Source organism: Megalops cyprinoides, chromosome 24 (assembly GCF_013368585.1).
Source record: "Megalops cyprinoides isolate fMegCyp1 chromosome 24, fMegCyp1.pri, whole genome shotgun sequence".
NCBI classification, from domain to species: domain Eukaryota; kingdom Metazoa; phylum Chordata; class Actinopteri; order Elopiformes; family Megalopidae; genus Megalops; species Megalops cyprinoides.
In genome coordinates, this window is record NC_050606.1 from 13,684,913 (window position 1) to 13,697,157 (window position 12,245).

A 12,245-nucleotide genomic window follows, 5' to 3' on the forward strand; every position below is an offset into this window, starting at 1 on the left:
TATTTAGGTCTATCTTTCAATAAGAACATCTAAATTGATAAATTTCAAAGTGCTGAATCAGGAGTACCCACTTGAACCAGTTGCTTCATTGATGATTGACTGATGCATATGACATTATACATTAGTATTCATACATACTGAACCTGTGCTCTGCAAATTCTCTAACTGGTCAAATCGGCTTCTCAATGAAGCAGTCTGCCTAAATGATTGCACTGGGGCACCAAAACTGCATAACCAAGACCTGAAGGGTCATGAAAATCCAGGTGGACTGAACTTGGAAAAATCTCCCTGCACTGTGTTAAAGAGACCCAGTCACTCACATCCAAGATCTCCTTGTTGGCTTTAGGTGATGTAGCCTCTCTCAAAACCTTGATAGCCACTGGAATCTTCACATCCTCCCCTTCTGGAACCCATAGTCCCTGAATGAACAAAGGCCATGTTATAACTGTGCTTAAATAGAAATGAAACACATTTCTATAACAATGTGTAATTACATTACACGTTATTATTTCCCACCATAAGACAAATGCACTCACACCTCACCATAAGTTGTTGACAAGGTAGAACTCAATATTCCTGATTGAATGTCAGTTAGTTGACTGGTAAAGATTCAGCACAAAATAATTATATGTATGCACAGTACTACAGTATCATACTGTTATAGCAGTTCAATGGTTTTGGATATGAACACAGACTTTACATGACAAGATCCTTGTAGCTCAGTTTCATTGATCTTTCACCTTGTAGACAGTGCCAAATGCCCCAGATCCCAGAACCTTGATCTTCTTGAACTCAGTCTCCTTCAGGATCCGTAGAAGTGCCTGGTTGGGCGCCTCTCCACTAGGGGTTAGGGGTTCAACTAACTGTGGAGAGCAGCACCATATCGCTTCAATGACAGACCTCAATAACTCATGGTAACATCAGTACAAAGCCAGCCAAGTGCCAGCACAATGCACTCCACTTCATTCACTACAGTTACAGGGTCCGATACAAAGGAACCTTACAGCATGCAGTATGAAAAAAGAACCATTCGAGTTCTGGTATGAAAAACACAGCATCTAAATTGGACATCTAAATCATGCCTTACAATTAATTTACTGTTTTTGACTATGTTTCTGCCCATCTCTTTAAGTGCCATAAAGTGTAGGGGCCACTCAAAATAGCACTTAATCACTGAGACTGACAGTAGTCTGAGGAAAGTAAGGCAATGGCAAAAGCAAGAGAAAGCAACATCAAAGATGCACCTGAATGTACGGATCTCAGTTTGATCCGGCGGGGTTCTTTGCCTACGAGCGCACACACTCTGTATGCGGACGTCTGCAACTCACCTCTCTCTCCTGCAGCAGTCTCCGCAGAGTCCTCTTCCTCTTGATATGGCGCCTGCGCAGCAGGACGAAGATGGCCAGGGCGACAATTACGAAGCCCAGCAGGCCGCCCACCACGCCCGCCGCAATCGAGGACAGATTGGAGCTCCTGATAGCCAGTCATGAGTCAATTAATTAAAATTGCGGACAGAGACTTTTTTCTTCTTGAAACCCAGTTGAATTCTGTTTATAGAACAATTTAAATACCACATGCAATGCTACTTATTGTTATGTTATGGTATAGCTTAGCAGTATGTTACCTGTAATCTGTTACATTAAATACGGCACAACAATGAATGTTATTATCCTCATAACTAATGATCAAGTTTGTTTGATAGCTATAGTTAATAAAGTACTGTGCATTTCAGTAGCTTGTTATTTAAAGGAAACTGTGTCTTTGAATATCTGATTTACCAGCTAACACTTTTCAAAGATAGTGAATGCACTTTTTAGCTACCTAAGAAATCAAGCAAATTCAAACCAATTACGGTTTGAGCTACTATTTCCCTGCTCCCTGTCAACCTTTGACTGCCAATTCAAAGGCCAATGAAGCCATTCATTTGTGTTATCAATTATGTTATTATTTATTTGATAGACATTCGTACAAGGCTAATATTGCAAGACCCAGTATTCACATAACACAAATGCAACAAGAAAGACAACAACAGATACAGAAAAAAGAGAACTAAATTAAATCTGACGCTAAAATGTCAACATAAAAATGAAACCATACTGCCTAAAATTTATCCTTAAAAGCAACATACATCAGACAAACATTAATGCAAATCCAAACAATAATCTTCAAAAGGGACTATTTTGTAACACTGTCATTTTATAATCATTTATACTATTATTGTTTAATATCAGTATATTATTATGATGGATATGGCCTTCACCTTTTAGTGTCACATCCTTCAAAGCCAGGGCCAGTGCATCTAGAAAGAGAAAAACAAAGACACTCATTACTCCTCACAGGTCAGTTGTTAATATGATGAAGGTGTTATTTTTAAGGTCTATGGGCTATGGCCTATGGTGCCTATATGCTAGGCGGTATCTAAAACGCACTCTCTGGGTGTCATGAGAGGTGAGGCTCACCCTTGCGTGCAGTTCTCGTGGCACGGCTGGCACTCCCTCATCTTGTCAGCGTACTTCCAGATGTAGGTGTCGCCCTCGCCCGGGACCCCGTGAGGGCACTTGGGGACACAGTGGGGGCCATCTTTGAAGTGGGCACACTCCACACACTTATCAGGACCCTGGGAAGTAAGGGGACATGGGGTCAGACTTCGGTGAAGACAGTCAAGTCTACTGCCATGATCTTACCTTTCTCCTCTGAATGACAGGGCAGACAGATCACTTCCCAAAGATGTTAACAGCACATGGTTACATAAGAAACCATTAAAGATGCGTCATAAAGTCATCTACAGCTGTGACTTTTTAAGGACACAATAAAAAGCATACTGTTCAACAAAAGATCTGTTTCCTCCTGAGATTATGAGGATTTTGTGTACAGAAACCAGTGTAATAACACAGATATCAGTATAAGGCACACGCACTGGTCCACTACAAGTCTGGGTTCCATTTTGGGGAAGGCATTCTGGGTCGCATTCCTGACATGTCTTGTCCACCTCAAACTCTCGTGGATCACTGTGGGAACAAACAAACGTACAATCAATCAAATGTTATCAGATATAACTGTTGCCATGCTTTCTTCACACAGTACCCCACGAGATATGTACACTGGCTACTGTTGCTGAAACATTATACCCCAAGGCAAAATTTTGGCTCATGGAATGTTAATGTTTTTTAACAAATTAACTATGAATATGAATTTGTTTTCTTTTGTTCATATAAATAGGGGGCATTCACTAGGGACAATCTCTACAAATAGATAAATCACTGCCTCAGACAAAAGGTTGATGAAAATACTCAGACTTATGTAACTCTGTCAAAAATTGCAATACTTTCAGCCACAATGTTGACCAGGCCTTGCTGGCCCCTCGCCAGGTACTGGATGATTAAACTGTCAGGAGAGATTGCCTGTCCTCCGACAGCTGGCCCAATTGTCCACACCCTCCAAACATGAACGTTCTGATTTTGCTATTTCGTACTATTTTGGTGGCAGCTTCTTTCGGAAAAAAGCCTTACTGAAAACGTGCTTGTGTTGGCACCATTTCTCCTGCAAAAAATTAGCTCTCCTAAAGACCAGCTGTCCATTTGTCCCCAGCTTGTCTGGGTATCAAAACCAGTCACGGTGTCTGCTCATAGGCTCCAGCCATTGTTTAAAAGCGCAGAAATGGTCACTTATGTTTACTGCATGGGAGCACAAGATAAAACACCGTCTGAAGCCCGAGGCTATAAATGCGAGTTTGATTTTTATGATTCATGTAGACATTCCTGTGGGTCTCATTCTTCAGGGTCTGCACACAGCTTTTGATGGGAGCCGTTTTTAAGATGTTGGCTGCGTGGCTCGGTATTCAATGTTTGACAGAGAACGTCCAAAGTTAAACAACGATGAGCGACTTCTCTGTCTTCACTGGTGTCTAAACATGCTGTTCACAGATTAATTTGGGGGGCTCGGAGAACAACATGGGGTTAGTTAAGCAAGCCGGCCTCCTTTAAAGTATAACCGACCAGGCAAATATACCTCTGTCAAGCCAAGAAATTCCTAGTCCTATTTATCCAAGCCTGGACTGCATTTGAAGACAATGAGCCTCTTAATATCTAATCTTGTGCTGGGCGTGTACATGTATAGGGAACGAAAGCACACACTTCAAGCACTCAGAGGATCGGGTCAATACGTTTTCACAAAACAGAAGAAAGTCAGGCTCAAAGAGTAAATCCAAGGATCCGCAACATCAAAGATGGCCAACGTGAAACAAGGCCTTTGCCTCGCCCTATAACTTAATCTGCATCCCTTGTGGTCAGGCCCAAACTACAAAGTTCAAAATGAGAAAGGGAAAGGCAGGAGTCCACGCTCACCCCTCCAATAAGTTACAGGAGCCCACGCAGCGCCCCCTACGGTTGAAGTGCAGGCACGACAGGCACATGGTGGGGCCAGGACCCCAGCAGCCATCTGCCCCGCACATCTCGTCGCAGGTGCTGTTCTGCTGGGCTGTGGAGACAGAGAGGGGACATACTCAGGACATCACAGGACATGATCAGCACGCACGCACGCACGCACACACACACACACACACACACACACACACACACACACACACACACACACACACACCACCGTCAACCCTGCAGCTCCACAGCCTGTTTCAAAACTAGAGGGAATAACCTTCTGACCTGCAGAAAGAAGCAGGCCTAATTTTTCTTATGGGTAATTGATTTGGGCAAAATAACGTTAAGCCATGTGGTGTGTGGCCCTCGTAAAAGCACATTTGTCCAGTGTTGTTCACTTCTTTCTTTATAAAGGGTTATGCTTCCAATTTGTAGAGACAAGAAGCCTCTAAGAAAGTTTGTCAAATCTAACCCTTGTATTCAAAAAACTTTTTTTTACTTTTTTATTTATTTACTCATCCATCCATCCATCCATCCATCCATCCAATGAAACTTGCATTGCTTACATTTCACCCATTTTCTATTTTCTGTTGCACAGCTGGATGCTCATTGCAGCGGTTGATATTCAGCACTGTTATCATTCATGAGTACAACAGCCCTGAGCATCCGGGGATTCTGGTTTCAAGGCCAGGTTCCCTAAGCTGCACTGCCTGACTTCACTCAAGACTCCTGACGATTGAAGTTTTCAGCTGAAATTTTAAGCTTTAAGTTTCAAGTTCTGCATTTGATATGCCACATATGACTATTTCCTCTTTGTTAGTTCAATGTATCCTTGGATTATTTCCAAACATTACGTAACCGGCGTGGTCATGACTCAAACACTTGATCTCACAGACTACAATGCAGTTAAAGTCCCACATGCCAAAAGAATTAAGCGTATCTCTGAGTTGATTAATGTCCTGGCTCTTACTTGTTCCCTGAGGTTGCATCATTATCACAGCTTATCTGCATTGGCACAAAAGCCCTGCTACACACCCAGCTTTCATTGTGCGTTCTGGAGTTTAGCCTCATATGGAACTCAAACACCACCAGACAAAGGTGACCGTATCGAGGCTGGGGCCAGCTCTCTGCGGGCGTGTCCACTCCCTTCCCTGCAAGTACGCACTGAAACATTTAGGCAATGCTGCTGTAATGTGGCCTGGTTCAGGCCCAGCACTATGTGGGTGCTTAGGGGTTCATTGCACCCTCAGATGGACCTCAGTGGACCCCCTGTTGTCTCCTTATACCCCGATGTCTACATATTACTTCTGACTTTCTGTGCCCCTCTGTGGATTGCAACTGCACCCCTCTCTATTTTCTCCTGGCGGCGGGCCTGGCCTGGCTGCTGCAACGCTATGGCCATCTTGTGAGCTGTGCTGATGTCATGTGCAAGCTGGGACCGTGCTGGCTCCTATTGCACAGCATCTGTCATACAACCACAACAGCTGTAATGGTGCACTGTGCCACGGAAATCATTTCCATTGATTAAGAAATGAGCCCCAGCCACGGTAGAAACAAAAAAAAAGGTGGCCAGACACACAATGCTTACCGCAGGCGACAGCATTGGCGTTATTCTCCACTCGAGCGTTCTGTTTCTCGGACCTGAACAGCTTCTTCCAGTGCTCCTGATTGGTGTAACACAGGTTGCGGTTGCCCCTGATGATCACGTCACCGTCGCTGACCTCCTTCAGTGACCGCAGGCCCAGGTGGGTGATAGGAATGTTGGTGGCGGCGAAGCTCACAGTGCCTCTGGGAGATGACAGAGTGGGGCATAAGCCTCAATGGCATACGCTCTTCCCCATAGCAGTCCTAACCTGAGTCTTCATCACAACGGCCATGTGCTTTCCCAGTAGTATTTGTCCTGTCATACATACATACCTGCTTGTGGACATTGTTAAAATGTGGCCTAAAATGTTTTCATACAGCTACAAACATCGACATAATTATCCCTGCATGTCACTTATGGCCAATCATCATTTTGTATTTTGTGTTCTCAGAATGCAGGGCAGCTCTTGCCACCTATCACACAAATCAGGGAGGAGAGTCCAGATCTATGAGGTCCAGGATTTTTTTCTGTTGCTATCAATGCAAAGTTATGGAGAACAGCTTTGTCAACAGCAACACACTGCACTGTGTTTAAATGGCAGCCAGTCAAGGGTTGGATGTTTATATGCAGTCGCATTGGTGTAACATCAAAACAATGCAATGAACAATGTGTGCTGGAGCTCTGATTCATCTGCACAGCTTACAGCTGTTTGGTCCTTCCACGGATGATTTCCAGGTTTTCAAATGGGCTGAGGGAGGTCAGGTTTTCTGGCCAGGCCTGTATCAGCAGATACCCTAAAAAAAAAACAAACAAAAGCATGACGTGTGACATATAATAGCAGTGTCTAGCACTGGATAGGTGAAGTGAATAAGATTGTCTATTTGACAATTAATTGGTGACAATGGTTATTTGCACAATATTATGCACTCAAGCTGTATTTTTGAGATTTACACATATGCTAGCATTTTCCCAATGACTAACATTTCATGACACAGGTGATGCTGTATGTCTTACCTGATATTTCTTTAACTGTTTTAAAAATTTCCAGCTTTGACGGGTCTAGCTTGGATGTATTAGTGAATCTGTCACTGCAAAAAAAAAAAAAAAAAATACAAATACAAAACAAATTATTAATATCTAATTAAATATCTATCTAATTAATATTAAACAGGGATACTTATGGAAATAGGACAGCAATACAGATGCAGTTGTGCTGATTACAACCCAACTCAAAGTAACTAAATCAACACATACACAACACATGGCATGCAGAAAATGTGTAGGTGATGCTGGTACCTGCATTGTATTGATATCAAAGTCACACAACAAAAACACATGGTGTGGACCATCTAAACTCTGCCCATTGAAACCTCCCTGTGAGGTAACTTGAAGTAGCTGGCTTACCCCTTAAAGGTGGTGCGAATGATGGAAACATCTCCATTGATTTTTGTGCAGTTCCTGAAGGAGTCGATGTTGGAGGCATTGATTGACAGGACACCAACAAGCTTTCCCATCCCTAGTCCGCTGCAAGCTTCATAAAGGAAAAAAAAACCAACAAACAATGAAGCAAACAGAAATAGTTCATCTTTAGTGTAAAGCAATTCACATCCATTAGGAAAAGACTTTGGGGAAATTTAACATTCAATACAATGTAAGTCCTGCCATGAATTTCTTATTCTGGCATCCCCTGACACATTCTACTCTTGAAAGTGATACTAAAAGTCCTCACAGTGATCATATAATACAAATGAAGCAATTAGTCACATTACCCACAAAACTTTTTAATGGTTGAACTGCTATTTCCTTAGGATTACTTTAGGCCTATAGATTTACTAACCACCAGTGAAATATTTACATTATACTAAGTGTTCCCTAATACTGAAGTGAAAAACCAGAACACCAGTCTGAGAGCCAAAGGAGAATTTAAAGTACCAGCCAGTCAGTGTTTCCACAAAGACTTCCAAAAAGATCAGCACACTGATACTACAGATGCTATCTGACTATGGTATCCTAAAACAGTCTGGGACTCTTTGGAGCAGTATGAGGCTGAGTCTGTTGGGGGACCTGTTTTAGCTGCGGGACGGGTGTTACCTTTTGGGCATGGGCCATCACACTTCTTGCACTTCCTGACCCCGTTCTCATCCACCTCATACGTGTTTGCGCTGCAGGTCCGAACACATGCACCGTGGTCAGTCACCACATAATTATCTGAGAGAGTGAGAAAGAGAGAAAAAGGAAGAGAGAAACTGGATCAACCCAAATCTCTGTCCCTCCCCAAAGAAATCAGAATATTTCTGCAGTCAGGTCCAGAACAAAAGGTTTTCCAGTCAGTTCACATAAGGTTCCTCTTTTTGGTAGTCTGATTTCAGGGACAAAGGTGATGGGGAACACCCTGTAAGGAAAATTTAATGAAATGGCAACTAGCCAAAGTAAACATTGGTCATTGTTTCGTCCAGAAAGGATCAGGTCCTGGTGAGTTTCAATACAGTTTCAATCTGTCAATTTCAAAACATCGGGAGAAGACATCACTGCACATTTTAGACCTCCGTCTTTGGCTTGCGCTGAAACTTGGTTAGCTATACATTCATATTGAAACATCCCAGTTCTCATCCTACTGAAGCACAGCATTATCAAATATCGGTTTGATCCCTTCCTTTTATAATGTTTCAGCTGAAGATTTTCCCATCACAGGTTTGAACTGAATGACTCAAATTCTTTAGGCTCACGATACTGGCCTGGCATGCCCACAATTTGACAGCCACCTCACTTCCTGAAGTCACATTCCTCCACCTGTGCATCTTGTCTGGGTTACTAGAGTGTCGCTGAATGTGTAATCGAGGTTGACTCATCAGTGACACACAAATCAAGTGTTTAAGCCACCTGCATATTAGTCTCTTCCTCGTCTTTGAGTTCACAGAAAGGTGCAGGCATTTTGCACTTCCGCACCGATTGACTTCTGAAGAGGACTGGGACATGGATTTGTACACCAGATTTGAAAGTGTTAGGCCCAGGGCAGGTGTCTGCACTGACAACGCTGGCCAGCTGAGGAGGGCCTTACGTGGGCAACTCTTGACGCAGGTGGCCCCGAAGCTGTACTTCCCGTCCGGGTTGACGGCCAGCTGGTGGGTGTTGGGGTCGTAGAGCATGAGGCGCGGGCAGGCGTCCTTACACGTCCCCTCGTCCTGGAAGGCCCGGCAGGCCTGGGGAGCACGATGCAGGAAGAAAACAACGGCGTAAGAAATCAAGAGAGGTCAGGGAGCGCGCACAGTAAGGAGGACCGAGGGACACACAAGCTGAGATGATTACAGTGTGCTCTTTTATTGCTCTCGAGCTGTAAAGCTCAGCAGTGGTCTCAGATCTGAGCACGTAATGATTACCAGAATGTTTGTTCAGACTGTGATGGGCCCTGAGTGCACTGTGGAGCCGCATAGACGTGAAAACAACAAAACCAACACCAACACCAACACCACCAACACAACAACCACCGCCACAAACAACAGCACAGACACCAACTACAACAACACCGACAATAACAAAACTAAAAAAGGAAACAAAAAAAAAAAAAGATTATGATAATGACAATGATAATCGATCAACAGCGTTGATGGTGATGGCGGTGATACCAACTATAAGAATAATAGCAAGAAGGAGCAGAGTGAGATCACAAAGACAGCAGCTCATGGCAGCTCATCCGGCCGCAGAATGCGGGTGGGGCCTGAAAGGAGAACGTGTGGCGTGCCGCCCCGCTCGGGCGTGTCTCACCAGGCAGTCGGTGGGGCGGGGCCCGGTGCAGCCCGCCGCGCAGTGCTCGTTGCAGCAGTCGATGGGTTTGGGTCCCTTGCACCTCTGGGAGCACTGCTCTGCGCAGTTCAGCTTGGTCACTACGGGAAAGGAGCACACAGAGCGGTCACACCACAGTGCACGGAGACACTGGGCTGCTGTTTGCACTGGACTGAGTGGGATTTAATTCAACAGTTCATGAAGTCAGAGCGGTACATTCTGACTGGGCTCTACCTTGTTTGTTACTTTCTGTGCTTTAAGACATTATGTTTTTTTTTTAAGACGCTATCTTACTAAATATGGGTCTTTGTTCACACACTGGCTTTTGAAAGTTTGTTACAGTAGTTGTTTCTGAGTCAGAGTTATGTTATTTTGCACTGTGAGATGTCCCCTCTGGCATAAAACTGACCTTGTTTACAGTCCACATTTCGAGAGAATCCGTACTTACAGGTTTGGCAGTTTTCAGGGCCTGGAGCCCAACAGGATCCGTTGAAACAACCTGGGTCACATTTTTTACCTGTGTGATGCAAAAAACACAAACCAGGACGAAATGACTCAGATCAGTCATACATCCTCCCCATCTATTAACACTGCACTAGTTACAGTTTTACTTGCATGCTAACATTGAGGCTTACGACACAAAACCAGACAGCAAAACACTGGCAGGTGGTAGACTCTGCAGACACACCCTGTAACTACATTAGGAAGTACAGACCGGCACTATATCCGCGACTGGCACTATGCTAAAAAGTGGTCCATTCTTCAAATCACTTCCCAAGTATGATGGTTGTATACACAACATTTTACATAATTGTGGAATGCTGCTTTTGTCTTGTTAACATCTTACACTGTGAAAAGATTCTGGTAACTGATAATGTGTGAATTTTTAAAAATGTTGTTACGAAGTTGCTGCATTTTAATTTTATAAGCTGGGTTGTTGATGGTAGTCTCTCAGAATTAGCATGTCAATACTATACAGCTCCTCGCTAACCTTCAGCCTTGCTCTTTGTGACGTTGTTTAAACAACACTACAGCAAGCTTGTGAGAATGCTGTGTGAAGGAGAGATTTTTGGATGTTCTGCATCTTATAGATTGTGAAAGCTGGTTGAATATTTTTGCTGCATGCAGTACATGGGACATTATACTCACAGTGCTGGCCTGTACTGGCTAGAGGATATGTCATGGGGGGATTTTGGTTCTTGTTCACAATATCAAACCACTGTATTGTCTCCACATTGCACATCAGATGGTTGTTCAGGAATTTCACACCCCCTTTAAGGATTTCTGTGAATAAATATGTAAGTATATAGTAAAATGCCATACATGCAAACAACATCAATTTCTGGTGCTTTCATATATACATTATTTGTGCATGCTGTAATACATGACGTAACATTTTACTAACAGTAAAATGCATTCCACTTTATTTATAAATAATTTTGTATATAATGATACAATAAATATGAAAACAGTAACAATTTAAAGAATATTTATCATACATGACATATATTGTCATACACCAAAATATTTTCATTTTAATTTGACATTTCAGCCTACTACAGTTTTTATAAAGGAGAACATAGCCAGATGTGGTGGAAAGCTTTTTCTGAGCTCAGAATTGTTGACGATTCTCAACAGTTGTTTTAGTATGATGGGTATATAATTTATTAATGTTTTAATTTAATTTTTCCACATCATTTTATTCCCAAATTCACCTTCTCTATTCACATAGGGACTGTTAGGAAAGGGTACACAGCATGGTTTTCCTTTAGAGAGCTATGAGCATGTCAGGAATGCCAGAAGCCGTAAATATCTCAGGAAGGTGTGAGAACTTCATCATACACTATCTGAGATGAAGACCATTGCTGTCTGTTTTATGACAACATTCAGTGTGTGCTGACAGCTTAAGATTCTCTGGCAGAAAGTGGACTGCTGACCTGTCAGGCTCCTTAATGGCAGTGATCTCACTCCCTTGGTGAAGTTCCGGTTCTTGCCATCATTGTCATAGTTGGAAAGGACAGCCAGGGCATACTTGTTTTCGTAGAGGGTGTGGCCTCGGATGATGCGCAGGTTCTCCAGAGGGATGGTGTCCACCTTGTTGAGAGCGATCAGCACGTAGCCACCCACCTCCTGAATTGTCTGTTCCAGAACAAGAAATTATGACCTTCTCGATCTTGTCAACTCAAGCCTAGAGAACATGAGGATCTGTGAACAGCTTGGTGTAACTATGGTGTAAATATCTGAGGATCCCTGATGACTTATTGCTTAATATACCCTGGGATTCAACCTGGATATAGAATTTTCATTCGCCTTCTGTGAGTCTGTAAATCTGTTGTCTCAGATACTGATTGACAGAATTCAAAGAAAACTGCTAATGTACCTACCTAGTTAATTCAACTTCTCGCCATTCAGATTCAGTAGGCTGATTAACATATGTTTGGAATGTTTCAGATATACAGGCCAAATCAAAGCTGAGTAAGACCTCCCTTTACAATATAAAACTCAGT

The 12,245-nt window shown here is 43.0% G+C and overlaps 1 protein-coding gene across 1 annotated transcript in view; it reads right to left on the minus strand.

The window, feature by feature from the left end:
- The window catches only part of egfra (epidermal growth factor receptor a (erythroblastic leukemia viral (v-erb-b) oncogene homolog, avian)), an 80,868-nt gene that overhangs the window by 14,458 nt on the left and 54,165 nt on the right, over nt 1-12,245 (minus strand). The window contains exons 3-19 of the mRNA XM_036518562.1: nt 11,676-11,877; nt 10,888-11,022; nt 10,187-10,255; nt 9,721-9,839; nt 9,017-9,158; nt 8,050-8,166; nt 7,363-7,489; nt 6,973-7,046; nt 6,662-6,752; nt 5,962-6,161; nt 4,344-4,476; nt 2,918-3,008; nt 2,460-2,617; nt 2,261-2,299; nt 1,329-1,473; nt 741-863; nt 321-419 (exon numbers count right to left, since the gene is read on the minus strand). Coding sequence (XP_036374455.1) covers nt 321-419; nt 741-863; nt 1,329-1,473; nt 2,261-2,299; nt 2,460-2,617; nt 2,918-3,008; nt 4,344-4,476; nt 5,962-6,161; nt 6,662-6,752; nt 6,973-7,046; nt 7,363-7,489; nt 8,050-8,166; nt 9,017-9,158; nt 9,721-9,839; nt 10,187-10,255; nt 10,888-11,022; nt 11,676-11,877 — 2,064 coding nt within the window. The remainder of the gene's footprint in view (nt 1-320; nt 420-740; nt 864-1,328; nt 1,474-2,260; nt 2,300-2,459; nt 2,618-2,917; nt 3,009-4,343; nt 4,477-5,961; nt 6,162-6,661; nt 6,753-6,972; nt 7,047-7,362; nt 7,490-8,049; nt 8,167-9,016; nt 9,159-9,720; nt 9,840-10,186; nt 10,256-10,887; nt 11,023-11,675; nt 11,878-12,245) is intronic.